At 53.5% G+C, this 27,680-nt stretch overlaps 1 protein-coding gene across 1 annotated transcript in view; it reads left to right on the forward strand.

The window, feature by feature from the left end:
- The window catches only part of syne1b (spectrin repeat containing, nuclear envelope 1b), a gene marked incomplete at its 5' end in the record, with an annotated part of 101,104 nt that overhangs the window by 56,265 nt on the left and 17,159 nt on the right, over positions 1–27,680 (forward strand). The window contains 53 exons of the mRNA XM_080480598.1: positions 292–557; positions 676–2,836; positions 2,993–3,330; positions 3,537–3,681; positions 3,901–4,119; positions 4,465–4,733; positions 4,817–4,982; positions 5,410–5,565; positions 5,640–5,792; positions 5,859–6,041; positions 6,118–6,255; positions 6,735–6,920; positions 7,072–7,194; positions 7,315–7,497; positions 7,588–7,731; positions 7,972–8,340; positions 8,716–8,829; positions 9,013–9,174; positions 9,456–9,650; positions 9,745–9,918; positions 10,696–10,887; positions 10,997–11,128; positions 11,806–11,906; positions 11,985–12,135; positions 12,207–12,335; positions 12,569–12,724; positions 12,954–13,163; positions 13,245–13,346; positions 13,417–13,536; positions 13,760–13,960; positions 14,124–14,297; positions 14,774–14,905; positions 14,998–15,194; positions 15,328–15,460; positions 16,175–16,357; positions 16,576–16,725; positions 17,445–17,621; positions 17,696–17,851; positions 17,955–18,110; positions 18,354–18,524; positions 18,607–18,740; positions 18,819–19,023; positions 21,550–21,732; positions 21,845–21,991; positions 22,073–22,227; positions 22,663–22,810; positions 23,276–23,370; positions 23,441–23,675; positions 23,762–23,956; positions 24,383–24,508; positions 25,276–25,431; positions 26,409–26,567; positions 26,711–26,877. Of these exons, the coding sequence (XP_080336724.1) occupies positions 292–557; positions 676–2,836; positions 2,993–3,330; positions 3,537–3,681; positions 3,901–4,119; positions 4,465–4,733; positions 4,817–4,982; positions 5,410–5,565; positions 5,640–5,792; positions 5,859–6,041; positions 6,118–6,255; positions 6,735–6,920; positions 7,072–7,194; positions 7,315–7,497; positions 7,588–7,731; positions 7,972–8,340; positions 8,716–8,829; positions 9,013–9,174; positions 9,456–9,650; positions 9,745–9,918; positions 10,696–10,887; positions 10,997–11,128; positions 11,806–11,906; positions 11,985–12,135; positions 12,207–12,335; positions 12,569–12,724; positions 12,954–13,163; positions 13,245–13,346; positions 13,417–13,536; positions 13,760–13,960; positions 14,124–14,297; positions 14,774–14,905; positions 14,998–15,194; positions 15,328–15,460; positions 16,175–16,357; positions 16,576–16,725; positions 17,445–17,621; positions 17,696–17,851; positions 17,955–18,110; positions 18,354–18,524; positions 18,607–18,740; positions 18,819–19,023; positions 21,550–21,732; positions 21,845–21,991; positions 22,073–22,227; positions 22,663–22,810; positions 23,276–23,370; positions 23,441–23,675; positions 23,762–23,956; positions 24,383–24,508; positions 25,276–25,431; positions 26,409–26,567; positions 26,711–26,877 (11,072 nt within the window). The remainder of the gene's footprint in view (positions 1–291; positions 558–675; positions 2,837–2,992; positions 3,331–3,536; positions 3,682–3,900; positions 4,120–4,464; positions 4,734–4,816; positions 4,983–5,409; positions 5,566–5,639; positions 5,793–5,858; positions 6,042–6,117; positions 6,256–6,734; positions 6,921–7,071; positions 7,195–7,314; positions 7,498–7,587; positions 7,732–7,971; positions 8,341–8,715; positions 8,830–9,012; positions 9,175–9,455; positions 9,651–9,744; positions 9,919–10,695; positions 10,888–10,996; positions 11,129–11,805; positions 11,907–11,984; positions 12,136–12,206; positions 12,336–12,568; positions 12,725–12,953; positions 13,164–13,244; positions 13,347–13,416; positions 13,537–13,759; positions 13,961–14,123; positions 14,298–14,773; positions 14,906–14,997; positions 15,195–15,327; positions 15,461–16,174; positions 16,358–16,575; positions 16,726–17,444; positions 17,622–17,695; positions 17,852–17,954; positions 18,111–18,353; positions 18,525–18,606; positions 18,741–18,818; positions 19,024–21,549; positions 21,733–21,844; positions 21,992–22,072; positions 22,228–22,662; positions 22,811–23,275; positions 23,371–23,440; positions 23,676–23,761; positions 23,957–24,382; positions 24,509–25,275; positions 25,432–26,408; positions 26,568–26,710; positions 26,878–27,680) is intronic.

The raw sequence follows: 27,680 nt of genomic DNA on the forward strand, positions 1-27,680 counted from the left end.
CTCTGCTTTTCATTGAAACAAAGCCAACATACACATGTTGAGTAAAACACGAGATGTAAAATGAGTTTCCATTAAATTAGCTGCTAAAGTTGTAGCAGATTCACCGTGTCACACTGTTGTCAGTAAAACCAGGCCGAAGAACCGTCACAACCCCAGTCAGTCTGTTCATGCAGGTCTCAACATCATTCTGCTCACACTCTAGATTTTATGGTGTATTTTGCCATTTTGTCTTGAAATGTGAAGAATTCAAGGACGTGCTGAATTCTTGGTTGAAACCGGTTCGTCCCTCAGGAATGTGGCCAGCAGCTCCAGTCCAAACAAAGCGTCCTGACCAAGATGACGGAGACGGTGGGCAGACTGACGGGGGGCCAGGACTCTCCAGAGCTGGCCGAGCTGGACCGTATGAGCCACTGGTGGCTGGACCTGTGTCACCAGGCCCAGCGGCTGCAGGGCCAGCGAGGAGACGACCTGCAGAGAGCCCAGGACTACCACCGCTGCATCGCTGCCGTGGAGCTGCTGTTCGAGCAGGTGTCCAGAGAGTGGGACAGTCTGGCCAGGTCCGTCCTCAGCTCCACCTCAAATATGGAACACCTCCAGCACTTTGACTGGAGTGTGGTTCATCATGAAGTGTGGCTGTGCTTCACAAGTTGTAATGATTTTGTCTCTTGGCCACAGGACAGATGCTGAAAGCTCGTCTCAGCACCTGGAAGCTCTCCGGAGACTGGCAGTGACTCTGGACGAACAGAAAGGTGCTCTGGAGGACCTGAAGGAGCAGAAGCAGAAAGTCATCCAGCAGCTGAACCTGGACGACAAAGAGCTGGTGAAGGAGCAGCTCAGCCACTTCGAGCAGCGATGGTCGCAGATGCAAAGTCTGATCGAGAGGAAGATCCAGGACTCGGTGGTGACCCTGGAAGACATGGGCCAGGTGGAGGCCCGGCTGCGAGAGGCCCGGGACTGGGCGGAGGAGCAGCAGCCCGCCCTATCGGAGGCCATGAAGATGAGCCCTCCTCCAGAGCTGGCTCAGAGCTTCCTGTTCGACCACCTGAGCATCTGCAGCGAGCTGGAGGCCAAGCAGCTGCTCCTGGCTCAGGCCATGGCCGACGCCGACCGGGTGCTGGCTCGGCTCGGCCTCAGTGAGCGCCACCAGCTGCTGCAGCTGATCTCAGACACGCAGTCTGAGGTGGAGAACCTGAGCGTGAAAGTCGTGCAGCGCAGGAAGCACCTGAGCAAGGCCTTCACAGAGAGGACCCAGTTCCTGCTGGCGGTGAATCAGTCCATCTCCTGGGTCCAGCAGAACGAGAAGAAGGCCCAGGCGGAGGAGTACGTGGCTCTGCTCCCCGACGACATGGCCAAGCAGGTCCGGACCTGCAGGAACGTCCAGAGCAGCCTGAAGGCCTACCAGAGCGAGCTGGCCTCGCTGTGGTCGCAGGGCCGGGACCTGATGAGGGCCGCCAGCGAAGACGAGAGGAACGAGATCCTGACCAAATTGCAGGAGTTACAGAACATCTTCGACAAGACGCTGCACAGGTGTGGCCAGAAGCTTCAGGAGCTGGAGAAAGTGCTGATTTCCAGGAAGTACTTCAAGACTGACCTGGAGAAAATCTGTCTGTGGTTGAAGCAGGCCGACATCGTCACCTTCCCTGAAATCAACCTGATGGTTGGAGATGCTGAGCTGGAGGCTCAGCTCTTCAAGTACGAGCAGATCATCGAGCAGGCCATCGAATATGAAAACCTCCTGTTGATTGTGCAGAGGGCAGGGCAGGAGATCCTGCCCACCCTGAACGAGGTGGACCACTGCTACCTGGACGAGAAGCTCAACACCCTCCCTCAGCAGTACAATGGCATCTTGGTGCTCGCCAGAGAGAAGCATGAGAAGATCCAGCAGGCCATCTTTACCAGGAACGAGTACACCTCCTTCATCGACGTCACCCACAGAGCCCTGAAGGAGCTGGAGGAGCAGTTCAACTCTCTGGGCATGCAGCCTGTCGGCTTGCAGACAGAGGAAGTGGTCAGTTTGCAGAGCGACTACAAGGCCATTCAGACGGACCTCGCCAACCTGGGCCTCGCCGTCAGCGAGCTCAACCAGAAGAAGGAAGGCTTCCGAAGCACCGGCCAGCCGTGGAGGCCTGAGGAGATGACCCAGCTGGTGAGCCTGTACAATGGGCTGAAGAGGCTGGTGGAGCAGAAGGTGGAGCACCTGGATGAAACCTTGGAGTCCTTCGAGGACCACAAAGCTATGGCCATGCAGGTGGACTCTCAGCTGAAGGCCACCAAGGAGCAGCTGGTGAAAGTCAACGCGGAGACGCAGTCAGCGGAGGAGAGGCTGAAGAACTACCACGCTCTGGCAGGAAGTCTGCAGAGCGCCAACTCTCACCTGTCCAGGCTCATGGAGCAGATGGACTCGCTGGCTCCCCGTGTGGACCGAGTGGCACACGACGCCTCCAAGGACCAGGTGCTGCTGTGGCAGGACGAGCTGCGCTCGCTGCAGGCCGCCGTTGGCGACCTGATCGAAGAGTGCGAGACCCGGTTCGTCCAGAGCAAAGACTTCGAGACAGAGATGAAGCGGACCCTGGACTGGCTGCAGCAGGTCCGGGACGAGCTGGGCTGCGCCGTCATCGTGGACGTCCGGGTGGAGAAGGTCCAGGAGGAGATCAGGAAACAGCAGATCATGCAGGAGGAGGTTCAGTCCAGGCTGAGGATCGTCGCTGCTCTGAGCAGCCGGGAGAAGCTGGAGTACAGCAGCGCCAACGAGCTGGTGCCCGTCCACGTGGACACCAGTCTGGAGGAGATGGCCAAGCTGCAGGCCGAAGTCCAGAAAGCTCTCAGCTCCAAACAGGTGGGACCAGCACGCCTCTCCTATGGTTCTTCTATACTTCTTCTGTTGTCCTGTCCTGTCCTGTCCTGTCCTGTCCTGTCCTGTCCTGTCCTGTCCTGTCCTGTCCTGTCCTGTCCTGGACACCATAGAGATGTGCTCCGGTCTCTGGCTTTGCAGATCACCCTGGAGGAAGCGTTGGTGTTGTGCCAGAAGTACCACTTCAGGATGCAGTCGGCATGCGAGTGGCTAGAGGACGCTGTGTCCTTCCTGCAGCAGGCAAGTCTGGGCGTGGACGTTGAGAACTACGAGGAGTGCCTCCGCCAGCAGGCAGACATCATGGCCACGGAGCAGGAGTTCCTGCTCCACCTGGAGGAGCTGCAGACGCTGCTCCCGCAGCTGGAGAACCTGGTCAACCCCACGGCCAGAGAGCAGCTGAAGCTCAGCCTGGAGTCGGCCCAGCAGCGGGGAGCCGAGGTCCGAGACCAGCTGCAGTGCCACCAGGACGTCCTGCACAGGTACACACACAGAACGATCCAATACCTACAGGTATTGATCAATAGCCGTAGTGATCATTGAACCAGAAACAAGGTGTTTCATGTCCAAGGTACATCAATACACAATATAGATGGACTCAAAGGACCTGATCAGAGGTCTAAACCAGGTCTGAACCAGGTCTACAGGTCTCAGTGGTCCAGGTCTCAGTAGTCCCTCTGTCCCCCAGCTGTGTGTCTCAGTGGAAGTCGTACCAGGAAACGAGACAAACCGTCATCGAGCTGATGAACGAAGCTGAAAAGAAACTGACTGAGTTTTCTACTGCGAAGGCTGCAACCAATCAGGAAGCAGAGGAGAAGCTGTGCAGTCACCGGGTAACACACACACACACACACACACACAGATTATTTTAAGGATCAGTCACTGGTCATTAAATCAGTTTATCTTCAGCTTCAGTTTATCATCTTCGGTGAATTCTTCATTTAATGATGTTCACGTTCTTACATGGTGTTTTAAAATAATCCCTGAACCTGAGTTCAGGCGTCACTTCTGCTACCTCTACTTTAGAATAAACAGTGTTTCTCCTGTTTCAGTCTCTGGTGTCGCTGGTCAACGGTTTCCAAGAGAAGCTGAGCGGTCTGGAGGAGCAGGCTGCTCAGCTGGAGCTGGTCGGCAGCGACGCCAGCAAGGCGACAATCAGCCGCTCCATGACCACCGTGTGGCAGCGCTGGACGCGACTCCGCAGCGTCGCCCGAGGTCAGGAGAGAGTCCTGGAGGACACGGCGCAGGAGTGGAGGACCTTCAGAGAGAAGGTACGGAACGACAGACTGACCAACAGAGAACCTGAGAAAAGAACTGATTAGTTCCAGATGTTTCTCAGTTCCAGATGTTTCTCAGTGAACTGGTTGGTTCCAGATGGTTCTCAGTAAACTGATTGTTTGCAGATGTTTCTCAGTTCCAGATGCTTCTCGGTGAACTGGTTGGTTCCAGATGTTTCTCAGTTCCAGATGTTTCTCAGTTCCAGATGTTTCTCAGTGAACTGGCTGGTTCCAGATGTTTCTCAGTGAACTGCTTGGTTCCAGATGTTTCTCAGCTCTAGATGTTTCTCAATGAACTAGTTGGTTCAAGATGTTTCTCAGTGAACTGCTTGGTTCCAGATGTTGAAGGTGCGGACGGTCACTGACGAGCTGCAGACCCGTTTCCCGGACAGCGCGGTGGAGAAGGCATCCAAAGCCTCCCTGCAGGCTCTGGTGGACCAGCAGGACCTGCTGAGCCAGGACCTGGAGCGCGAGCTGTCGGCACTCATGCTGCTGCGGCAGTACGCCCTCAGTCTGCTGCACGACGTGGAGGTTCCTTCACCCACAACTGAGCAGGAGGAGCTGCCCAGCCTGAAGGAGATCAGGGCAGTGCAGGACCAGATGGACGGGTGAGGAGCGGATGAACACATGAGGTCTTGAGGACTTCCTGTCCAGGACCAGCCGTTGGTGACGAGCAGATGTTTGTCTGCAGCCTCCTGACTCAGTCCCGGACCAAGCGGAGCCAGGCGGCCCTGGAGCTGCGGGACCGGGAGGAGGTGGAGAAGGAGCTGAGTGTGGTGAAGGCCTGGATCCAGGAGACCAGAGAACTGCTCCTCAACCCCACCCCTGACATCGACTCCCTGCTGCAGGAGCTGGAGGTTCTTCTCTCACTGGTTTAATGTCCACATGTTCTCAGGAAGCCATACTTTACTAATACTGTTGATGAGTAGTAACTGTAGTAGAATGTACTGTTATGTCACTACTGAGGACCAGAACTCAGATTATTTATTCACTTTATCATTTCCAAAAGAGAAGTGAGATTATCTCTTGATTGGTTATATTTACTTGGTTCTGTAAAACTAATCACCAGTGTACGTCTAGATATCGATGAATCCCGATATTTTATCCTGCTGAAGTGAATTGAAGCCCTGAAATTGATCAAACAATTGAAAGCTGTTAAAAGTAACTTTTACTGAAGTATTTTTTCAGAAAGGTACTCGTCCTTGTATTAGAGTACGATGTGAGAGTGGGGAACCTCCTCTGCATTGTGAATGGATGAGCAAGACCTTGTGTCTGTGGCTACAGGTTGTCCATGGCGACGTGATCACATATCGCCAGAACGTGGACAAACTGGCGGAGCAGCAGCAGAGCAAGTACCTGGACCTGTACACCATCCTGCCGTCAGAGATCTCCATGCAGCTCGCCGAGGTCTCGCTGGCTCTGGGCGCCATCGAAGATCAGGTGACAAGAGGACAGTCATCATGAGCACTTTCACTTGTTCACCAGGTCATAACTCAGCTGTGGTCTCCTCTCAGGTTCTGTCCAAGGAGAGAGAGAACCAGAAGACCAGGGAGATCAGAGAGGAGATCAGCTCCAGGATGCAGGACCTGTCAGAGAGGCTCAAAGCCATCTCCAATCAGTTCAAGGAGAAGTCTCCTGACGTGGACCACGCCAAGGACGAAGTCAAGGTCAGTGTTCAGCTGAGTGTCAGTTCTCCTGCAGGACCAGGACTGAACCTTGCTCTGGTTCCTCAGAACCTGTTCGAGGACCTGGACTCCTGCGGTCGGACTCTGTCGGAGCTGGACGCCGCCGTGCAGGACTTCGGACGCAGAAACCCCCTGCTGGCCAAACAGCTGAGCGACGCCCTCAACAAGCTGTCGGAGACGCATCACCACACCACCCGGCTGGCCGACTGCCGCAACAACTGGCTGAAAAAGGTTGGCTGTTCCAGGTCCGCCGGTTCCTCCGACCCGCCTCCTCCACCGGCCCGCATTAATCCTCCTCTTGTTCCAGGCCGTCTGCTACCTGGACGAGTACAACGAAATGCTAGACTTCATCGTGCGGTGGTCGGAGAAGGCCAGAAGCCTGGTGAGGGCCAACATCATCTGGAACTCCTCGGTGCACCTGCAGGAACAGATCCGCATGTATCAGGTCCGTTCAGTCTGCAGAGTCACTCTGTCTGACTCACATTTACATAAACTCACCTACTTTTTACTTTGAACCCATTAATACCGACCAGAGACGATCAGCTGCTTCACTTCATCACATAAATATTCAAACTGAATGTTGATAACCAACCAGCCGTCTTTAATCTCCCCAATATAAATAACCTTCTGGACACACACTGTCACACTTACGTGATGAGTAGTTGTTCCAGAGCCACACTGTGGAGCAGTGATTGGCACTCTCGCCTCACAGCAAGAATGCCATGGGTTCAAGTCCTCTCTGTGAGACTGTTAAAGACTCAGTGTGTTAAGAAAGCTCAGGCAGCAGGAGCAGAGGAGGAAGAAGCAGCAGACACAGAGAAAGATGAAGGGTGAAGCAGAGAAGAAGTCAGACTCACATCAGAGCTACACTGAGTGCCCAGAAGAGACAGAGCAGCTCTGCCGTCTCTTTCCCTCGGCGTTCAGGCTGTCCTGCGGGAGTCTCGGGAGCTCCATGGAGATCTGGAGTCCATGGCGGAGAAGGTGGAGCTTCTGGCGGAGGTGCTGCAGGTGGAGTCAATGAGCCAGCAGGTCTGTGAACTCAGCCGTCACACAGAAGAGCTTCAGCAGAGCATCAAGACTCGACTGCAGAGCCTCCAGGACGCTGACAAGGTACCTGCTTTCCAAGACCATCACCTTAATCATTACCTTCATCACCCTCACCATCATCACCATCACCATCACCTTCATCACCATCATCATCACCCTCATCACCATCATAGAGTGAATACTGGTAATGATTGTTGTTACCTGGTGTGTTCAGAGTATGGAGGCGCTGGAGTATGAGGTGAAGGCTCTGCATGTGGCGCTGGAGCAGGTCCAGGCCACGCTGACGTCTCCAGAACTGGCCCGCCAGAGCCTGAAAGAGCAGCTGCTGCAGCGACAGGTAGCGCCACGACACGAGAGACGTCTGTGACACAACTTCACACACCTTCACCCCGTGCTCCACGGTCGTATCTTCACACGCCTTCACACACCTTCACCACGTGCTTCCTGTGCTGTGCAGCGCCTGCTGGCCGACATGGAGAGCTTCAAGCAGCAGGTCCAGGCGGTGCAGCTGTGTCAAAGTGCTCTGCAGGTTCCGGAGGAGGTGATGCCCAGCCTGGCCATCTGTCGCACGGCCCTGCGTCTGCAGCAGGACGCCAGCCAGCTGCAGCACGTGGCCATCCAGCAGTGCAACATCCTGCAGGTAGCGCTGCGCCACATCGTGTCCAGGACTCGTGCTGGTTCAAGAACAACCGTGGACATGTCGGTGATGGTGAGCTCTGTCTGTGTGCAGGAGGCCGTGGTGCAGTACGAGCAGTACGAGCAGGAAGTCAGAGACTTACAGGGACTGATCGAGGAAGCTCATGGCGTCATTCAGGACCGGCCAATCCCCTCCAACAACATCCAGGAGCTGCAGGCCCAGATCCTCCACCATGAAGTACAGTAAACACACACACACACACACACACACACACACACACACACTCAATGGCTCAAACACTGTGAGATGAACCCAGAGACCCGAGAGGGAGAGGCAGTGTAACGTCTACACACAGGTCTGATCACAGAGGTAACAGAGATATCAGATGTAACAGCGATAAAAAAGAGATAACAGAGGTAACAGAGTAAACTGAGGTAACAGGCCCGCTCCAGGTGTTGACAGAGGCTTTTCCAACAGGAGCTGGCTCAGAAGATCAAAGGCTACCAGGAACAGATCGCCTCCCTGAACTCCAAGTGCAAGATGCTGGCGGTGAAGGCCAAGCACGCCACCATGCTGCTGACGGTGAGCGACGTGGAGGGTCTGCCCGAGTCCTCGGCTCCGGCCGTCACGGTGAGCAGAGCCTCCGGCGCCACATTCATAGAGTCTCAAACCCCCCTGCTGACGGCCTGTGTGCTGACGTGTCAGGTGACGGCCGGCCGCTGTCACACGATGCTGTCTCCTGTCACCGAGGAGTCTGGAGAGGAAGCAACCACCAGCGAGCTGTCGTCTCCTCCGCCCTGTCGCTCTCCGTCTCCCGTCACTCAGCCTGACACCTCCGTCACCAAGGTCTCTGCTCAGTCTCCCAATGTCTGCTTCACTTTCTGCACCGTCAGCAGGTTTAAACTGCTGCTGTACTCGACGGCAGGAGAAGAAAGAGGACATAGTCACTTAATGTCTTCTGAAATAAAATGAAGTAAAATCTTCTTTTACTTCATGTAAAAATCTATGTTAAACATATATTTTTAACAAACCTGAATATATTGGAGGAATGAGAACATTGTGCTTTGGAACCAGAGATCCCTGATTTGATCAATTATGATCAGTTATGAACTTTCACTTGGCTTGTGAAGGATGATTTGTGTTTATTGCTGGTTGATGTGTTTATTGCTGGTTGATGTGGTTCTTGCTGGTTGATGTGTTTCTTGCTGGTTGCTGCTCCAGATGGGACAAGGGAGCCTCACCAGAGCTCACATCCAGCAGCTCTATGACCCCACGCTGGAGTCGGTTGCCAACCTGGACGACCTGCAGCGCTCCTGGGAAACCTTAAAGAATGTGGTACGTTGGGGAAAGCTGTTTCTTTCTTAGTCTTTTCATCATGATGACAGTTTTCACTGAAACACACACCTGACTCTTAACTGAAACACTTTGATCCAGGCTGGCGTGTTGCACTGAAACGCTTTAGAATCTCAGTCTCACTACAGGCAGTTTGAACTGACTGTCTGTGTGACTGTCTGACAGATCAGTGAGAAGCAGAGGTCTCTGTACGAGGCTCTGGAGAAGCAGCAGCATTACCAAGGCTCTCTTCAGTCCATATCCTCCCAGATGGAGGCGCTGGAGAGCAAACTGAGTGAACCGCTGGAGGACGAGGAGAGTCCAGACCGCCACATCAGAGCACACAGGGTGAGTCCTACAGGTGAAAAACACTAGGTGAGTCCTACAGGTGAAACACACTAGGTGAATCCTACAGGTGAAACACAGCAGGTGAGTCCTACAGGCGAAACACAGATACAATTCAAGTCGTTCTAATTCAGCAGTGATATTGATGTATTTTGTACCACTGATGATGAAGAGCTGTGTGTGTGTGTGTGTGTGTGTGTGTGTGTGTGTGTGTGTGTGTGTGTGTGTGTGTGTGTGTGTGTGTGTGTGTGTGTGTGTGTGTGTGTGTGTGTGTTTGTGTGTAGGGTCTGACAGATCAGATCCAGTGTGTGCAGGAGGAAATCGACAGACTGCAGAGCAGCTATATAGACGACGTGGCGTCTGATGTGGTGGACTCGGACATGGCCGACCAGCTCGCCATGCGGTCGTCGCTCGCCGTGCTGGCAGAGCGGATGGCCACCATCCACATGAAGGCTTCAGGGAAGGAGCAGCTCCTGGAGGTGATCACCATCCTCTTCCTGTATACTTGACCCGGGTGGCGGGGTGCTGATGGCGTGCTAACAGCGTGCTGACGGCGTGCTGTGGCCTCTGCAGGAGCGGGTCAGTGACCGTCTGGAGGGTCAGCGTCAGGAACAGGTCCTTCGGCTTTGTCAGAACCAGGCCCAGGACCTGGACCAGTGGCTGATCAGAACCCGAAGTGCTGTGACCGCCATCCTGGAACCTGCAGAGGGGGAAGAGGACATGGAGGATCAGCTGGCTGCTTCTCAGGTAGGCGCGCCCCCTGCTGGCCACCGACGACAACAAGACATCAGTCTATTTACTGTATATCAAACACAGACTGAAGGTTGTTATAACAGTAACAGCAGGTTGTAATAAACACCAGCAGCTCTGAACTGCTGACTCCCGGTTCCTCATGTGTTCCTGCTCCCGGCTGTCTGCAGTCAGTATAGTCTGGTGATGATCAGGTATGGATCATCTGGGGGCTTTCTGGGGGTAAACAGGGTCATTAGTGGAGTCAGAGAGCTAGACCTGCAGGCCACTGCAGCACCGGCCTTAAGAAGATTATGCAGATCAGTGTGTGGCGGGGTGTGGCAGCGGGAGGCGGAGTCTTCAGGTCTCAGATTCTCAGATTATCAGCAGCTCTGAACCAGGATAGGTGCTGAAGACAAGGGAGAGAGAGGCGGGAGGCGCAGCATAAACTCCAGAAGAAAACAAGTGCAGGAGGAGCCACCATCAAAACCCAGTGTTAGCTGAGCTGTCAGCACTGGTTGTGGTTCTGGTTCTGGTGGGCTGGGCAGCCTGGTCTGAGGAGACCATGCTGCTCTGCACAGGAGCAGTGGTTCTCCTGGGGAGCAGTGCAGCAGGGAGCCTGAGGGATTAGCATGTAGCATGTAGCAGAGGAGGTGAGGCAGAGACGTGGGCCAGGGATGAGTGCTGTCCTGCCTGGACCTGGACCCAGACCCGGACCAGGACCAGGACCTGCAGTTTGAGCTGCGGGGCTGCAGCACCATGTTTGAGCTGGCCTCCTTGCTCCTGCTGCTGCAGAACATGCTGCTGGAGGTGGAGGAGAAGGTGCTGGCGCTGTCCGAGCTGTCGCTGCAGAGCGAGAACCTGCTGCTGGAGGGCCGGAGGGACACCCGGGACCAGGCCCAGCTCCTGGCCCGGAGGCTGCGCACACTGAAGGGGGGCCTGCTGGAGCTGCAGAGGATGCTGCAGGACAAACACACTCATTTCCAGGTGAGTAGCTTCAGGTTCTACAGAAACAGGTCCTGTTGTACAACACAGTGCTGCTGCCACACGGACCATTATGTGTTGGTTGGAGGGTAACTGGGCCGTGGTTCCTCAGGGGTCTCTGCAGGACCTAGAGGACAGTGACTCCGACTCCAGCCTCTCCCAGAGTCCCAGCGTTCAGGACTGGCTGGCCCAGGCCCAGACCACACGGACCCAGCAGCACCAGGACAGCCTGCAGAGACGACGGGTCAGCACACACTCACAAATCTTCTCACAGTCTGTGGGTCAGCAGGTTCTGTTGGGTCTGGAGCTTCTGGAGGTTCTGGAGGTTCCCACTGTGGCACACATGGAAGAGGCTTTTGTCTGGTTCCAGTGAGAACACTGCATCCTCTTGTTGTGAGAAGTGGTATTACGCAGCGTGGCCACTTGTGCTTCGTTTCTCAGTTTTAAATCAACACAGACTAACCATAACCTTCAAAATAAAAGAACTTCCTCTACTTTGTGTCTGAACCTTTTAGCTTGAAGTCGTTGAAAGTGACCAGCTAATTGAACGCAGCGTTTCATTTCAGAAGCAGCAGATTCCAAACAGAAGCTCTCAGAACGCAGCTATTTTCCCTCCACCCAACAAGGGTGGAGAGGAAAACTCCATCAGCTGCTCAGGAAAAGTACAGAACGGCCTTTAGTTTGTGTTTTAATGTTGGAGACTGAACAGGTCATGTGCTGTCTGCTCGACTGACCCTGAGTCGACCTTCATTCAACCAACAGACGTGATTCTGAAACTCCGTGACTCCACATGTGTCATGTCCATGATGTACTGACCAGCACTGACCAGTACTGTCCAGTACCAGTACTGTCCAGTACCAGTACTGTCCAGTACCAGTACTACCAGTACTGTCCAGTCTGAATTGTTGTTTCCTGCTTAAGGAGCTGGAGGAGCAGCTTGCGGAGCAGAAGAAGTTGTTGCAGTCGGTGGCCAGCAGGGGGGAGGAGATCCTCACCCAGCAGGCCTCCCCCAGCAGCATCAGGTACCCCAGGTCCCCTCCTTCCTCATGGACCAGAGTTCTGCCACGAAAGCAGCTCAACCTGTTTCTGTCCCGCTGCAGCTCCTCGGCCCCGGCGGCCTCGGCGGCGGCAGAGAGGGAGAGTCCGGCCGGACGGCAGCAAATGAGGCAGCGCTGGGAAAGTCTGAGACTGGAGCTGAAGACTAAAGTGCAGCTACTGCAGAAAACCCAGGACCAGGACCAGGATCAGGCGGTACGGAGCCGGGTCCTCCACCGGGTGAAGACGGAGCGACAGTTTCATTATTAACTGCTTCTTTCTTTCAGGGTTTCTCCAGAACTTCGCGGGTGAACTCTACAAGGTCGATGTTCACAGGAGAGACTCAGGAGGACAAGTCCACCTTGATGACTCTCTACAGCAGCTTCAAGCAGACCATGGAGGACCTCACCACCCAGGTTCTGGTTCTGGTTCTGGTTCTGGATTTAGTTCTGGTTCTGGTTCTGGATTTAGTTCGATGCAATCTTATTGAAAACTCTGAAAACCTTTTGGCCTGGAAACTTATTCCTGTAATTCCCCACCCTGTCTCTACCCTGCCGCCTCCACCCTGTCCCTTCCACCCTGTCTCCACCCTGTCTCCTCCACCCTGTCTCCACCCTCTTCTCTCCACCCTGTCCCCTCCATCCTGCAGCCTGGTGGTGCGGAGATCCAGGTGGAGCAGATGGAGCAGCAGCTCTACTCGGCCGTGTCGTCCACGTCCTCGTGGCTGGACAGTGTGGAGAACGTGGTCTTCTCTGGACCAGAGCTGCTGCCTGAAAACACAGAGACTCAGCTGCAGAACCAGGAGGTAGGAGGCATGGACTCTGGGGAGGGTGGGGGTGGAGTGGGGGGTGGAAGGGTGGGTGGGTGTCCTCCTCATGCAGATTAACGTTCATAAACTTGGAAGTAGCAGTAAATATGAATGAAAGAGAATCAGTTTAGTTAAAGCTCAGCCAGGTGTGTAACGTTGTGTGTAACGTTGTGTGTAACGTTGTGTGTGACGTTGTGTGTGACGTTGTGTGTGACGTTGTGTGCAGACTCTGGAGAAGGACGTGAGACACGTGACGGAGGAGGTGAAGGTCAGCCAGGCTCTGCTGGCGGCGTCCTCATCACTGAGACATGAAGAGCGCTCCCTGCTGGAGGACAACCTGCACTGTCTGACGGAGCGACTGGGTGCTCTGGGCCGTGCCCTTGGCCAGAGGGGGGCGCACATGAGGACCAGAGCCCAGCAGCTCACGGCCTACCAGGTTCCTCTCACCTCTTCTTTATCACACAAAGTGACCTTAACTGACCTTCAGAATGACCTTCAGCGTCCTCTTGTCTAACAGACTGAACTGCAGCTCCTCCAGACGGCTTTGATTGAAACCAAATGTCAGATACTGCAGGCTTTAGCTGGAGTCATGGACCGAGCAGCACCCAAACAACTGGAGGTATATACACACACACACAAACACACACACACACACACACACACACACGCTCATTCTCCCTGGTTGTCAGGTGATCGGCGGTGCAGAAGAGAGTCTGAAGGACTTAGAGTTGAGAATCACGGAGCTGAAGAGCCGCGGAGTTTCACTACCAGCTGATCAGATCTCCAGCAACAAGCTGCTCAAACTGCAGGTAACACACACACACACACACACACACACACACACACACACACACACACACACACACACACACACACACACACACACACACGTAAATCAGACTTACATTTGAAGGATGAAGGTGAGGAGTGTGTGTGAGAAGGACCAGGAACAGACTCGTTAGCCGAGTGTTAGCTAGACGTGAGTCACAGACGTGGTTTCCCTGTCAACCAATGAGAGCTTTGTGTTTGGAGGATTCGTACGAGGAGCTGCTGATGACGGTGGGCTGCCGGCGCAGCGGGCTGAATCAGAACCTGGCGCTGAAGGAGCAGTACGAGCGGGCCCTGACCGACCTGACCGACCTGGTGGACACCGCCAACGACAAGATGGCCGCCGACCAGCGAATCCTGGCGGGCTCTGTGGAGGACGTCCAGAAGCACCTGGACAAGCACAAGGTACTGTTCAGTCACACAGCAGCCAGTCAGAGGGGGGGCGAAGCTCCAGCTGCTCCAGATGTTACTGATGCGCCACTGGAGGATCAAGATCAGATGTTTCACATGCTGTTTCTGGTTCATGTGGTGGATCTGGAGTGACGCTCTGTGTGTCTGTGTTCTCCAGGAGTTCTTCCAGGGTTTAGAGTCTCACATGATTCTGACTGAGACGTACTTCAGGAAGGTCAGCGGTCTGATGCTTCCCACCGAGAGCCAGGTCCTGAAGGAGGCGCTGTGCAAGGCCCAGAGCGTGCTGAAACAGGCCCACAGTAAAGGGGTGGAGCTGGAGTGTATCCTGGAGGCAAGACAGAACTTCTGTTCCCGCCGTACCGACCCGTCACCAGACCTTCTGTTCCTGTCAATCCGACTGTCATACCGACCCATCCCCAGACCTGGTCCCGTCGTACCAACTGTCATTCCGACTCATCCCCAGACCTTCTGTTTCCGCCGTACTGACCCGTCACCAGATCTTGTGGTCCCGTCGTACCGACCCGTCACCAGACCTTCTGTTTCCGCCGTACCGACCCGTCACCAGACCTTCTGTTCCCTTCGTACCAACCCGTCACCAGACCTTCTGTTCCCGTCGTACCGACCCGTCACCAGACCTTCTGTTTCCGCCGTACCGACCCGTCACCAGACCTTCTGTTGCCGTCGTACCGACCCGTCACCAGACCTTGTGGTCCCTTCGTACCGACCAGTCACCAGACCTTCTGTTCCCATCATACCGCCCAGTCACCAGGCTTGGTCTCACCCTCCACTCTCTCTGGACTCTTTCAGACCTGGTCCCATCTGATCCAGGACTACCAGAGTCTGACCCAGCAGCTGGAGGTGGTGGAAGCAAACATCCCGTCTGTGGACCTGGTGGAGGAGACGGAGGAGCGGCTCCAGGACCGGATCTCCTTGTATCAGGTACAGACCAGGATGTCTTTATGGGGTCCAGAGTGATAGGAAGTGGTTTAAAGTACTTGACATTGAAGCTCCTCCTCCCGCCGTGGCTCCAGGGTCTTAGGGGGAAGCTTGGGGAGCACCAGCACAAGCTGCACCAGGTCCTGGACCAGGGGAAACACCTCCTGCAGGCAGTCTGCTGTCCGGTCCTGGAGAACCAATTGGCGTCGCTCGGGGAGTGCTGGATCAGCAACACCAGCAGGATCCACAAGGAGCTTCAACGGCTAGAGTCCATATTAAAACACTGGACCAGGTGGGACCGACCAGAACCAGAACCGGGGACTCGCCTGGCGCTCGTGTGTGTGTGTGCAGGTATCACAGTGTGTGTGTGTGTGTGTGTGTGTGTGTGTGTGTGTGTGTGTGCGCGTGTGTGTGCGTGTGTGCAGGTACCAGCGGGAGTGTGTAGAGATCAGTGAATGGCTGCACTCGGCTCTGGACAGACTCCAGTTCTGGAACACGCAGGCAGTTCTGGTTCCTCAGGACCTGGAGACGGTCCGGGATCATCTGTCTGCCTTCCTCGTAAGAACTGACCACACACACACACACACACACACACACACACGCACACGCACACGCACACGCACACGCACACGCACACGCACACGCACACGCACACAGATACAAACTGCGTGCTGCAGTCACGGCCACGCCCTCAAACTTTTGTGAGAGATTTTCATAACTTTTGCTCTTTAACTCCTTTTCTATCAAAAGAGCCCAAGTTGTTGTAGAGTGGAGTTTCCCTCTGGGACGAGTTCGCTCTGGAAAATTAGTACATTTGAGGAAAAAATTCACCAAAATTTTCTTCCAAATATCTGACTTCCTGTTCAGTTTTCGTTCTGGCTGTAACAGAGTTTTTTGCTCGACTTGATCTGTTCCATATGTGTGCCGATTTTCGGAGCTCTCGGTGAAACGAGATTCTTGGGTGACTTTTTTACATTTTTGCAGGTGGCGCTGTTGAGCCATTTTGCAAATTACATGTGTTGCTCCCCCAAATTAACAAGATTTTTACCTGACGAATGTGCAAACTTTCACAAAAACCTATGTATACTAAGGCCCTCAAAAACGCATCTGTTCAGGCTGACTAATAATAATAATAATAATAATAATAATAATAATAATAATAATCCCTACGGTTTCAATAGGGTTCTATGTCAGTGCTCAGACCCTCATCAGGTTCTGATATTGATCATAAAGTGAATCAAGTTCTGATTGGTTTGATTGATCTGATCTCAGGAGTTTTCCAAGGAGGTGGAGGGGAAGTCCAGCCTGAAGGCCTCGGCGGTGTCTGAAGGAACCCAGCTGTTGCGGCTGAAGAAGGTGGACACGGTGGCTCTGCGCTCCGACCTGGCTCGCATCGACACGCAGTGGACCGAGCTGCTGACCCGCATCCCGCTGGTCCAGGAGAAGCTACACCAGGTCTGCTAGAGCATTAACCTTCAACCTGGAGCTCCAGGTCTGCTGGAGCGTTAACCTTCAACCTGGAGCTCCAGGTCTGCTGGAGCATTAACCTTCAACCTGCAGCTCCAGGTCTGCTGGAGCTCCAGGTCTGCTGGAGCTTCAGACCAGACTGGAGCTCCAGGCTGGTTGAAGGCTACGTCCTGGAGCTTCAGTGTAAAGCGTTGGTTCCTCTTCAGGTCCAGATGGAGAAGCTGGCCTCTCGACACGCCACCTCAGAGCTGTTGAACTGGATCTCGCTGATGGAGAACGTCACTGATGAAGACGAAGAGAACCTGAAGAGCGCCGTGGGCTCTAGCGTCATCCAAGACTATCTACAGAAGTACAAGGTGGAGTCTCTCTACTCAAACTTCTACTATGTTCTTCTTCATTTCACTTTGCTGGGAAACACAAGAAGTACTGAAAACAACAGAAATCAGATGATTACTTATTTTCAGCCACTTTAAAAATTAACCAGGACCCTGTGGAGGTCCTGTAGTCCAGGACCAGCTGGGTCCAGATTGGTACAGACTAGTACAGAGCAGTACAGAGCAGTACAGAGCAGTACAGAGTAGTACAGAGCAGTAAAGACTATTACAGAGCAGTACAGAGCAGTACAGAGCAGTACAGAGCAGTACAGAGCAGTACAGAGGTCATTGGGGCATAAGAGACTTAGACTGCTGAGAAACAATTTTTTTATACATTTACAAAAAAAACCTAAATAAAAGCTGAGCGATGAGAGCGCCGTCTGGACAGAGTTTAAGAAACTGAGAGAGCAGGTCCAGAGCTTGTCTGTTTCAGTGCTACTCTGAGGAAGATGTTTCAGTTTCTCTGATCAACGTCTTCCTCTTTCCTCTCCTCCGTAACCTGATGTTACTTTTAGTCTTATTATCTTTGTGATTGTTCTCTTACCTGCTAATACTTATTCTGAAGAATCAAATCCATCATGAAAAGAAACAAATGTTGAGTCCGTTCAGGTCTGAAGAAACAACCAACCTTGAACAGAGACTCACTGCTGCCCCCACTGCACCAGAGTGTTACTAGAGTGTTCTGTGAACCGCTCCTCCAGGGCTTCAGGGTGGATCTGAGCTGCAAGCAGCTGACGGTGGACTTCGTGAACCAGTCCGTGCTGCAGATCAGCGGTCAGGACCTGGAGGCCAAACGCAGCGACAAGACGGACTTCGCCGAGCGGCTCGGAGTGATGAACCGGCGCTGGCAGGTCCTCCAGGGACGCATCAACGAGAGGGTGAGGCTGCCACCGGGTGCTGGAACAGGGACGTGAGCAGTGGACGGTGTGGTACAGTGTGGTTTCAACTGCAGATCCAGGTCCTGGAGGGCCTCCTGGAGATGTGGCTGGAGTACGAGAGCAGCGTTCAGGCTCTGAAGTCCTGGATGTCGACTCAGGAGGAACGGCTGAAGAGGAAACACCGGATAGAAGACCTCACGTCTGTACAGAACGCCCTGAAGGACTGCCAGGTAGCCCTGTTCCTGCAGGCACCACCAGCCAGCTGGTCACCTGTCAGGAATCTGTTTGTTCAGGACAGTCTGTATCTAACATGTCCAGACTCTGTTTGTTCAGGACATGGAGGAGCTGCTGAAGGAGAAGGAGAAGGAGCTGGAGCGAGTGGAGGAACAGGGCTGTGCTCTGGTCCAGAACAAGACTGATGAGGCCTGTGCCATCGTCATGGAAACGCTCCAAGGAGTCAATCACACCTGGGCTCACCTGGATCACCTGGTAATCTTCTGTTCTGGGGTCCCTGGTTCTGTTCTGGCATGTCGTGCCTGTTCCAGGTTTGTGTGTGGACTCTGGTAGGTTCTCAGGTTTGAACTTGACCTGATGAGGCCTGTCGTTCCAGGTTTAATGTGTGACAGTGACTCTCACCTGTATGATGAACCAGGGGTCGTCCTGTTTGTCCCTGTGCCGTGCTGCTCTGCTCTGCATTTACCTCTGACAGTGTGATTGTGCCTGGTTTGTCAGATCGGGCAGCTGAAGATCAGCCTGAAGTCGGTGCAGGACCAGTGGAGCCTGTACCAGCGGGCCTCGGAGGAGATCAACGGCTACCTGATGGAGGGTCGGTACTCGGTGTCTCGGTTCCGGCTGCTCACCGGATCGCTGGAGGCCGTCCAGCTGCAGGTCCAGAGTCTGCAGGTACATCTTCTGGAGCAGCCGATGTTACAGGACGGGCCTGTTTCTGCTGATGTTCCGTCTCACTGTGGCTGTGTCTGTGAAGGACCTGCAAGAGGAACTGGAGAAACAGGAGAGCAGTCTGAGGAAGTTTGGAGCCATAACGCACCAGCTGCTGAGGGAGTGTCACCCTTCAGTGTCCGACTGTCTCAACAACGCCTTGAAGGACGTCAACGCCAGGTCTGACCACCGTCACAGCCTGTTCCTGCTCCAGCGGGACTGTACCGCGCCGTACTGAGTGTTTCCTGTCACTGTCAGGTGGGCCGGTCTGCTGGAGGAGATCGCAGAGCGTCTGCGCAGCAGCAAGGCTCTGCTGCAGCTGTGGCTGCGCTACAAGGAGCTGCAGGAGCAGGGCTGCAGCAGTGTCCAGTTGCAGGAGGAACAGGCCCACCAGCTCCTCAAAACCACCTGTACCAGGGACCTCTCCGACGACGAGGCGTCCGACCGCGTTCGAGAGTGCAGCGTGAGTGAGCCGCACCGCACCGCACCACATTGCGCCGCACCACACCCACCCACATCACACCACACCACACCACACCGCACCACACCACACCACACCACATCACACCACATCACACCGCACCGCACCACCCTGCGTCACACCACACCACACCACACCGCACCACATCACACCGCACCACCCTGCACCGCACCACACCACACCACACCACACCGCACCGCACCACACCACACCACACCACACCGCACCACACCACACCACACCACACCACATCACACCACATCACACCACATCACACCGCACCGCACCACCCTGCGTCACACCACACCACACCACATCACACCGCACCGCACCACCCTGCGTCACACCACACCACACCACATCACACCGCACCGCACCACCCTGCGTCACACCACACCACACCACATCACACCGCACTGCACCACCCTGCACCGCACCACACCACACCACACCACACCGCACCACATCACACCGCACCACCCTGCACCGCACCGCACCACACCACACCACACCACGCCACACCACGCCACACCACACCACACCACACCACACCACACCACACCACCCTGCGCCGTATCACACCACACCACTCCACACCACACTGCGCCACGCCACACCGCACCGCGTCACACCGCACTGCTCCACACCACACCACACCACACTACACCGCACCACACCGCGCCACACCACACCGCGCTGCGTCGCACCACACCACACCGCATCACACCACACCGCATCACACCACACCGCATCACACCACACCACACCACACCACACCACACCACACCACACCACACCACACCACACCACACCACACCGCGAGTTCAAACATTTTGTTACTGGTTAAAATTACTACTTGAAGTGGCTACTGATTGATTTTTTTAATTTAAAAGCCTACATCAATTTAATTACTAAAATTAAAATCAAAATGAGGGACAATCAGAGCATATATACATGTAGGCCTTTTCGTTCTGAAAGATGGTTTTATATTTCATGTTAAGCTGATTCCAAGTCGTCTTCCTCCTGTTGGATTGAACCTAAATGAAATTCAGATTTTACACCGATTTTTTATTTCTACCTGTTTGCTGCAATCTAAAGTTAAATGTTAAGTTTAAGGAGTTGATCATTCAAACTTATTTGTTGATTCATGCAGCAACTTTCTCCCAGTCGTCTCTCTCCTCTGCTGCTGCAGCGCCGGGACTTTCACTGTGAAAGAACTGGGTTTTGGGTCTGTTGCTATAGCGACTGGTGGTGACGGGGCTCCATTGATGAAGCTTTTTATTCTGGTTGTTCAGGCGCTTAACTCCAGGTTCACATACTCAGAGTTGTTAATACAGATCAGCTGTTCTGGAACCGGAAACTCTGAGTTTCATCTCGGGGTCAGTCGACTCAGAGTTCAGGGAGAAACTCAGAGTTTCTTGAACCCCCTTTCTGGAATACCCCCCCTGGCCTCAGAAGCTGTTGTTGTTGTTGTTGTTGTTGTTGTTGACCTCCCTGCCTGCGTTGTGTCCAGAGGCCTGTACTACGAAGCTGGATTTTCTCTTATCCAGATAAGTTCAAGGATTAACTCTAGTTTTCTGTACTACGATTCTCGCTCACTTCTCACCAGGATAAATCACCTGGTAACTGACGCTGAAAGTCTAACCTGCTCTGGAGCAGGATATGTTCTTGATGAGGTCAAAGCTCCGCCTCCCGACCAATCAGATCTCTTGGTAAAGGCCCCGCCCATTCTTAAATGATGGTGATTGGTGGGCAGGTTCAGCACTGAGCTGCAGCTGAGAGATGATAAATTAATTCAGAACAATCTTTTTGACATAATAAAATAAATCCTGGTCTCTGAGGCTCTGAAGGAGGTTTTTCTTCTTGACTTGTTCCAGGTTTGTTTTTCTCCACGAGGGTTAATCTGGAATAATGAGGTTCATGATCACACCTGACAGAACTGAAGAACCATGAATTTATATAACACAGAACTACTCGTGTCGTCACGGTGATGAATTAATCTTCCAACACAAAACACAAGAGAAACTCAGCCTCAAAACAACTGGATGGAAAATCTAAACTAAAAGAAGATCAGTGAGGAAGTTCAGCCCGACACGTTTCTGCTGGAATAAAGTGAAACTGAGTGATCACAGTGCTGTTCCTTTATATCACTGATGAATTAATCTGCTCTAATCTCACCAAGTCAGCATTAACAAGTCAGGAATGTTCTGGCTTTGGCTGCAGCAGCAGTGTTGCTTTTAGCTGCTGGAGTTTCTCTCTGTGTGTGATTGGTCAGACGCTGCAAACTCCGCCCCTTCCACGTGAACGCGTACAGGTTGAACCAGCGAGTTGATAACCTGCTTGGTAGGAACGGTGATCAGGATCGAGCACATCTGGATCAGTCAACCAGGAAACAGAGATCCTGGATATGTTGATCACAGCTCGTAGTAGCTACAGTCCTCAGGAGCTGCTGTTGTTGTTGTTGTTGTTGTTGTTGTTGACCTCCCTCCCTGCCTGCGTTGTGTCCAGGAGCTGCTCCGGGCCCTGGTTCCGGTCCGAGCCTCGCTGCAGGTGCTGCAGGAACTGGGAGAGCAGCTGAAGCAGCAGGTGGACGTTTCAGCTGCTTCCTCCATCCAGTCCGACCACCTCTCTCTCCGCCAGCGCCTGATTGCTGTGGAGCAGGCAGTGGGCCGGCAGCTCACCACGCTGCAGGTACACACACTCCCACTGCACACACACACTGCACACTTCCACTACACACACACACACACACACACACACACACACCACTCAATGCTGGGCTGTCCTGGATCTGCTCCACCAGACGGGGGTCCAGGACTACGAGATCTTCCACCAGCAGCTGGAGGTTCTGGGCTGCTGGCTGTCTGAAGCTGAGGAGGCTCTGGAGGGTCACGATCCCAACGGCTCCACCGATCCAGCACTGATCCAGGATCGCATGGACCAGCTGAAGGTACTGGTCCTCCTCTCAGCTGTTCAGAAACGTCTGCTAATGCTGATGCTAATGCTGATAATGCTCATGGCTCCTTCACAGAGACTGATGCTGAAGTTCAGCAGTCTGGCTCCGGACCTTGAGCGACTCAACGAGCTGGGCTACCGGCTCCCTCTCAACGATGCCGAGATCAAACGCATGCAGAACCTCAACAGGAGCTGGTCCACCGCCTCGGCACAGACCACCGAGAGATTCAGGTGGGACCCGAACCTACAGGACCCAAACCTGCAGGACCCGAACCTGCAGGATCTAAACCTGCAGGACATGAACCTGCATGACATGAACCTGCAGAATCTAAACCTGCAGGACCTGAACCTGCAGGACCCAAACCTGCAGGACATGAACCTGCAGGATCTAAACCTGCAGGACCTGAACCTGCAGGATCTGAACCTGCAGGATCTAAACCTGCATGACTTGAACCTGCAGGACATGAACCTGCAGGACCCAAAACTGCAGGACCCAAAACTGCAGGACCTGAACCTGCAGGACATGAACCTGCAGGACATTTTGAAATTTGCATGAAATGAACCTGCAGGGCATGAACCTGCAGGACATGAACCTGCAGGGCCTGGAGCTGCAGCAGATGTCCAGTGATTGATGTAGACAGTGACAGTGGTTCTCTCATCCTGCAGCAAGCTCCAGTCCTTCCTGCTGCAGCAGCAGACCTTTCTGGAGAAGTGTGAGACCTGGATGGAGTTCTTGGTCCAAACTGAAGACAATCTGGCCGTGGAGATTTCTGGGAACTACCAGAGTCTGATGGAGCAACAGAAAGCTCATGAGGTTGGAGACGTTTACTGAAACAAGACGTTTATCAATAATGTGAATGTTTCTCATTCATACAGAGAAGATGAGCACAACCAGGCTGCAGGTTTCAGTCCTCTCATGATGAGGTTTTTATTCAGTCCATGTCCTGATGAATACCACCGCCGTCGCTCTCAGGCTCCTCCCCCTTATTCCTGACAGTTTCCCAATCAATCAAAGTTATAGATTACTCATATATTTGTGAAACTTACAGAAGCAAACAAACCTCTAAACCAGAGTTACTGTTGAATTCCCGTCTCACCAGTGATGATACAACAGTTTTCTAGTTATTTACCATATTTATCATGGTGCTGCCCCCTGCTGGGACTCCAGGTAATAATCTTGTTGGATTAATAATCTGGTTGGATTAATAATCTGGTTGGATTAATAATCTGGTTGGATTTCCCAGCGGTGAGCTTCAGACCAACATGTGTGTGGTGTCAGTTGTTCCAGGCGGAGATGTTCAGCCGCCAGCAGATCCTCCACTCCATCATCAGCGACGGCCAGCGGATGCTGGAGCAGGGCCAGGTGGATGACAGGTGAGGCTCCGCCCTCCGAGAGCCAGACTCCCAACTGGCTGCTTCTCACCGCGGCGCGACTCTCTTCCAGGGACGAGTTCCACGTGAAGCTGGCGCTGCTCAGCAACCAGTGGCAGGGCGTGGTGCGGCGGGCGCAGCAGAGGCGGGGCATCATCGACGGGCTGGTGCGGCAGTGGCAGCGCTACAGAGAGATGGTGGAGAAGCTGCGGAGGTGGCTGCTGGAGCTTTCTCATCCTGCCGAGACGCTCCAGGCTGGGAACCCGGTTCCTCTGCAGCAAGCTCGCTGCCTGCTGGACGCCGTCCAGGTGAAACGCTGACCGCCGAGCCGCCGCCGTGGCGCTCTGAGAAACTGACCAGCAGGGCGGATGAATAAAACCTCTGTCTTCTCCAGCTGAAGGAGAAAGTCATGCAGCGTCAGCAGGGCAGCTACATCCTGACGGTGGAGGCGGGGCGACAGCTGCTGCTGTCGGCCGACAGCCGGGCCGAGATCGCCCTGCACGCTGAGCTGACCGACATCCAGGAGCGGTGGAAACACACCAGCGCACGTCTGGAGGAGCAGAGGAAGCAGCTGGCCACGCTCCTGAAGGTCACACCCACAGCATCGCCGCCATTCTGTGGATCGATACTGAATCTGACACACTGTGACTGATGAGAGTCTGACTGAGACATGAGGACCATGAGACATGAGGACAGATGAGACTGTGAGACATGAGACAATGATACATGAGGACCATGAGACAGTGATACATGAGCATGATGATACTGTGAGACATGAGGACATATGAGACAGTGAGACATGAGGACCATGAGACAGTGAGACATGATGACAATTAGACTGTGAGACATGAGGACCATGAGACTGTGAGACATGAGGACAATGAGACATGAGGACCATGAGACAGTGATACATGCGCATGATGAGACTGTGAGACATGAGGACCATGAGACAAGAGGATGATGAGATATGAGGACTGATGAGATATGAGGATTGATGAGTCTGTCTGTGCTGCAGGACTGGCAGCGCTGCGATCAAGGTATTGCTGGATCTCTGGACAAACTACGAGCCTTCAAACGGCAGCTGGCTCAGCCGCTGCCTGACCACCAGGAGGAGCTGCAGGCCGAGCTGCTCCGCTGCAAGGTAATGCTCTACTGATGCTCTACTGACGCTCTACTGGCACTACTAACTCCACTGACACTCTACTGATGCTCTACTGACACTACTAACTCCACTGACACTCTACTGATGCTCTACTGACTTTACTGATGCTTCTGACGCTCTAATGACACTACTGACACACTGCTGATGCTCTACTGATCCTACTGACTCTACTTACACACGCTACTGACACACTACTGATGCTCTACTGACACTACTTACTATACTGTCTTTCTACTGACTTTTTACTGACACTACTGATGCTCTATTGATGCTCTCCCGACACTCTACTGACTTTACTGCCTCTCTAATGACACTCTTCTGATGCTCTACTGACACCCAACTGACTCTACTGATGCTCTATTGATGCTCTCCTGACACTCTACTGACGCTCTACTGACACTCTACTGACTTTACTGCCTCTCCACTGACAATCTTCTGATGCTCTACTGACACTCAACTGACTCTACTGATGCTCTATTGATGCTCTCCCGACACTCTACTGATGCTCTACTGACACCATTGACACTACTGACGCTCTATTGACTCTTCAGATGCTCTCCCAATACTTTACTGACATCACTGACATTCTATTGACAGGGTGTAAAACCAGCCAAGTCTGCCACGGCTACAGACACTCTACTGATGCTCTACCGACACTATTGACACTCTACTGACTCTACCGACGCTTCACTGACACTACTGACGCTCTACTGAGCATCCGGGTGATTAAGGAGTTTCTCTCTCAGGACCTGGAGAACCAGTGTGAAGGCTGGACGGGAGACCTGGCCCACCTGACGGTTCTCCGAGAGTCTCTGACCTGCTTCGTCTCCTCTGACGATCTGACCGTCCTGCAGGAGAGAATGGAGCTGCTGCATCGCCAGTGGGAGGAGATCTGCCACCAGGTACACAACTACACAAACACACACACAACTACACACAACAAACAAAACACACACACATAAAAAAAAAACAATTACACGCCACACACAATTACACACAAGAAAGACAACTACACACAACACACACAGAACACACACAACAAACAAAACACACAACAAACACAACTACACACAACGTACACACAAACTACACAACGCAGACAACAAACAACAGCGACAACTACACACAAGAAACACAACTACACACAGGACACACACAACTACACAACGCACACAACAAACAACAGTGAACACTACACACAACTCTACTCACACAAACACCATGACACAAATTCAAAAGAAGGTAAAACCGTCTGTTCACAGTGAAACCAGGATGCAGTTTTATTCTACCTGCATCCTGTGTGTGCAGACAGGAAACACACACACACACACACACACACACACACACACACACACACACACACACACACACACACACACACACACACACACACACACACACACACACACACACGCTGCTCAAGCAAATGAAGCCGATGCATCGTCACTAAACTCAGCTTCCTCTTGAGGTTTCTCTTCAGACGTCTTTTTGAGTGTCTCTGCAGCTCACTGGGGGCTCTGTCTCTGCAGCTCACTGAGGACTCTGTCTCTGCAGCTCACTGAGGACTCTGTCTCTGCAGCTCACTGAGGACTCTGTCTCTGCAGCTCACTGAGGACTCTGTCTCTGCAGCTCACTGGGGGCTCTGTCTCTGCAGCTCACTGGGGGCTCTGTCTCTGCAGCTCACTGAGGACTCTGTCTCTGCAGCTCACTGAGGGCTCTGTCTCTGCAGCTCACTGAGGACTCTGTCTCTGCAGCTCACTGAGGGCTCTGTCTCTGCAGCTCACTGAGGACTCTGTCTCTGCAGCTCACTGAGGACTCTGTCTCTGCAGCTCACTGAGGGCTCTGTCTCTGCAGCTCACTGTGGTCTCTGTCTCTGCAGCTGTCCCTGCGCCAGCAGCAGGTGACCGAGAAGCTGAACGAGTGGAGCGTCTTCAACGAGAAGTACCAGGGTCTGTGTGAGTGGCTCAACAACATGGAGAGCAAAGTGTCGCAGAACGGAGACTTCAGCATCGAGGAGATGATCGAGAAGCTCCGCAAGGTAAGTCAGCTCTGTGTTCACCTCCAGCAGCTGGTACAGGCCCCGTCCGTCAACCAGCAGCTGGTACAGGCCCCCTCCGTCAACCAGCAGCTGGTACAGACCGATCTGTTGGATGTGTGTGTGTGTGTGTGTGTGTGTGTCAGGACTACCAGGAGGAGCTCTCGGTGTCGGAGCAGAACAAGCTGCAGCTCCAGCAGCTCGGTCAGCGTCTGAGTCGGTCCAGCCACCACAGCAAAGCTGCTGAGATCCAACACAAGCTGAGCAAAGTGAGCGACCGCTGGCAGCACCTGCTGGACCTGATCGGAGCCAGGTGAGGACACGGTTGCTCTACACTGCTGTTCTGCATGCTGCTCTACACACTGCTGCTCTACACGCTTCTGCTCTACATACTGCTTCTGTACACACTGCTGATCGACATTCTGCTGCTCTACACACTGCTGCTCTACACTCCTGTTCTGCATACTGTCGCTCTACACACTGCTGCCCTACACTTCTGCTCTGCATACTGTCGCTCTACACACTTCTGCTCCGCATACTGTCGCTCTACACACGGCTCCCCTACACTTCTGCTCTGCATACTGCCGCTCTACACATTGCTGCTCTACACTTCTGCCCTGCATACTGTTGCTCTACACACGACTGCTCTACACTCCCGCTCTACATACTGCTGCTCTACACTCCTGCTCTGCATACTGTCGCTCTACACACTGCTGCCCTACACTTCTGCTCTGCATACTGCCTCTCTACACACTTCTGCTCTGCGTAATGACGCTCTACACACTTCTGCTCTGCATACTGTCGCTCTACACACTGCTGCCCTACACTTCTGCTCTGCATACTGCCGCTCTACACACTGCTGCTCTACACTTCTGCCCTGCATACTGTTGCTCTACACACGGCTGCTCTACACTCCCGCTCTACATACTGCTGCTCTACACTCCTGCTCTGCATACTGTCGCTCTACAAACTGCCACCCTACACGTCTGCTTTGCATACTGCCGCTCTACACACGGTTGCTCTACATACTGTCGCTCTACACACAGCTGCTCTACACGTGTGCCCTGCAGACTGTTGCTCTACACTTCTGCTCTGCATACTGTCGCTCTACACATG

Source organism: Lipophrys pholis, assembly GCF_963383615.2.
Source record: "Lipophrys pholis genome assembly, chromosome: 14".
NCBI lineage: Eukaryota > Metazoa > Chordata > Actinopteri > Blenniiformes > Blenniidae > Lipophrys > Lipophrys pholis.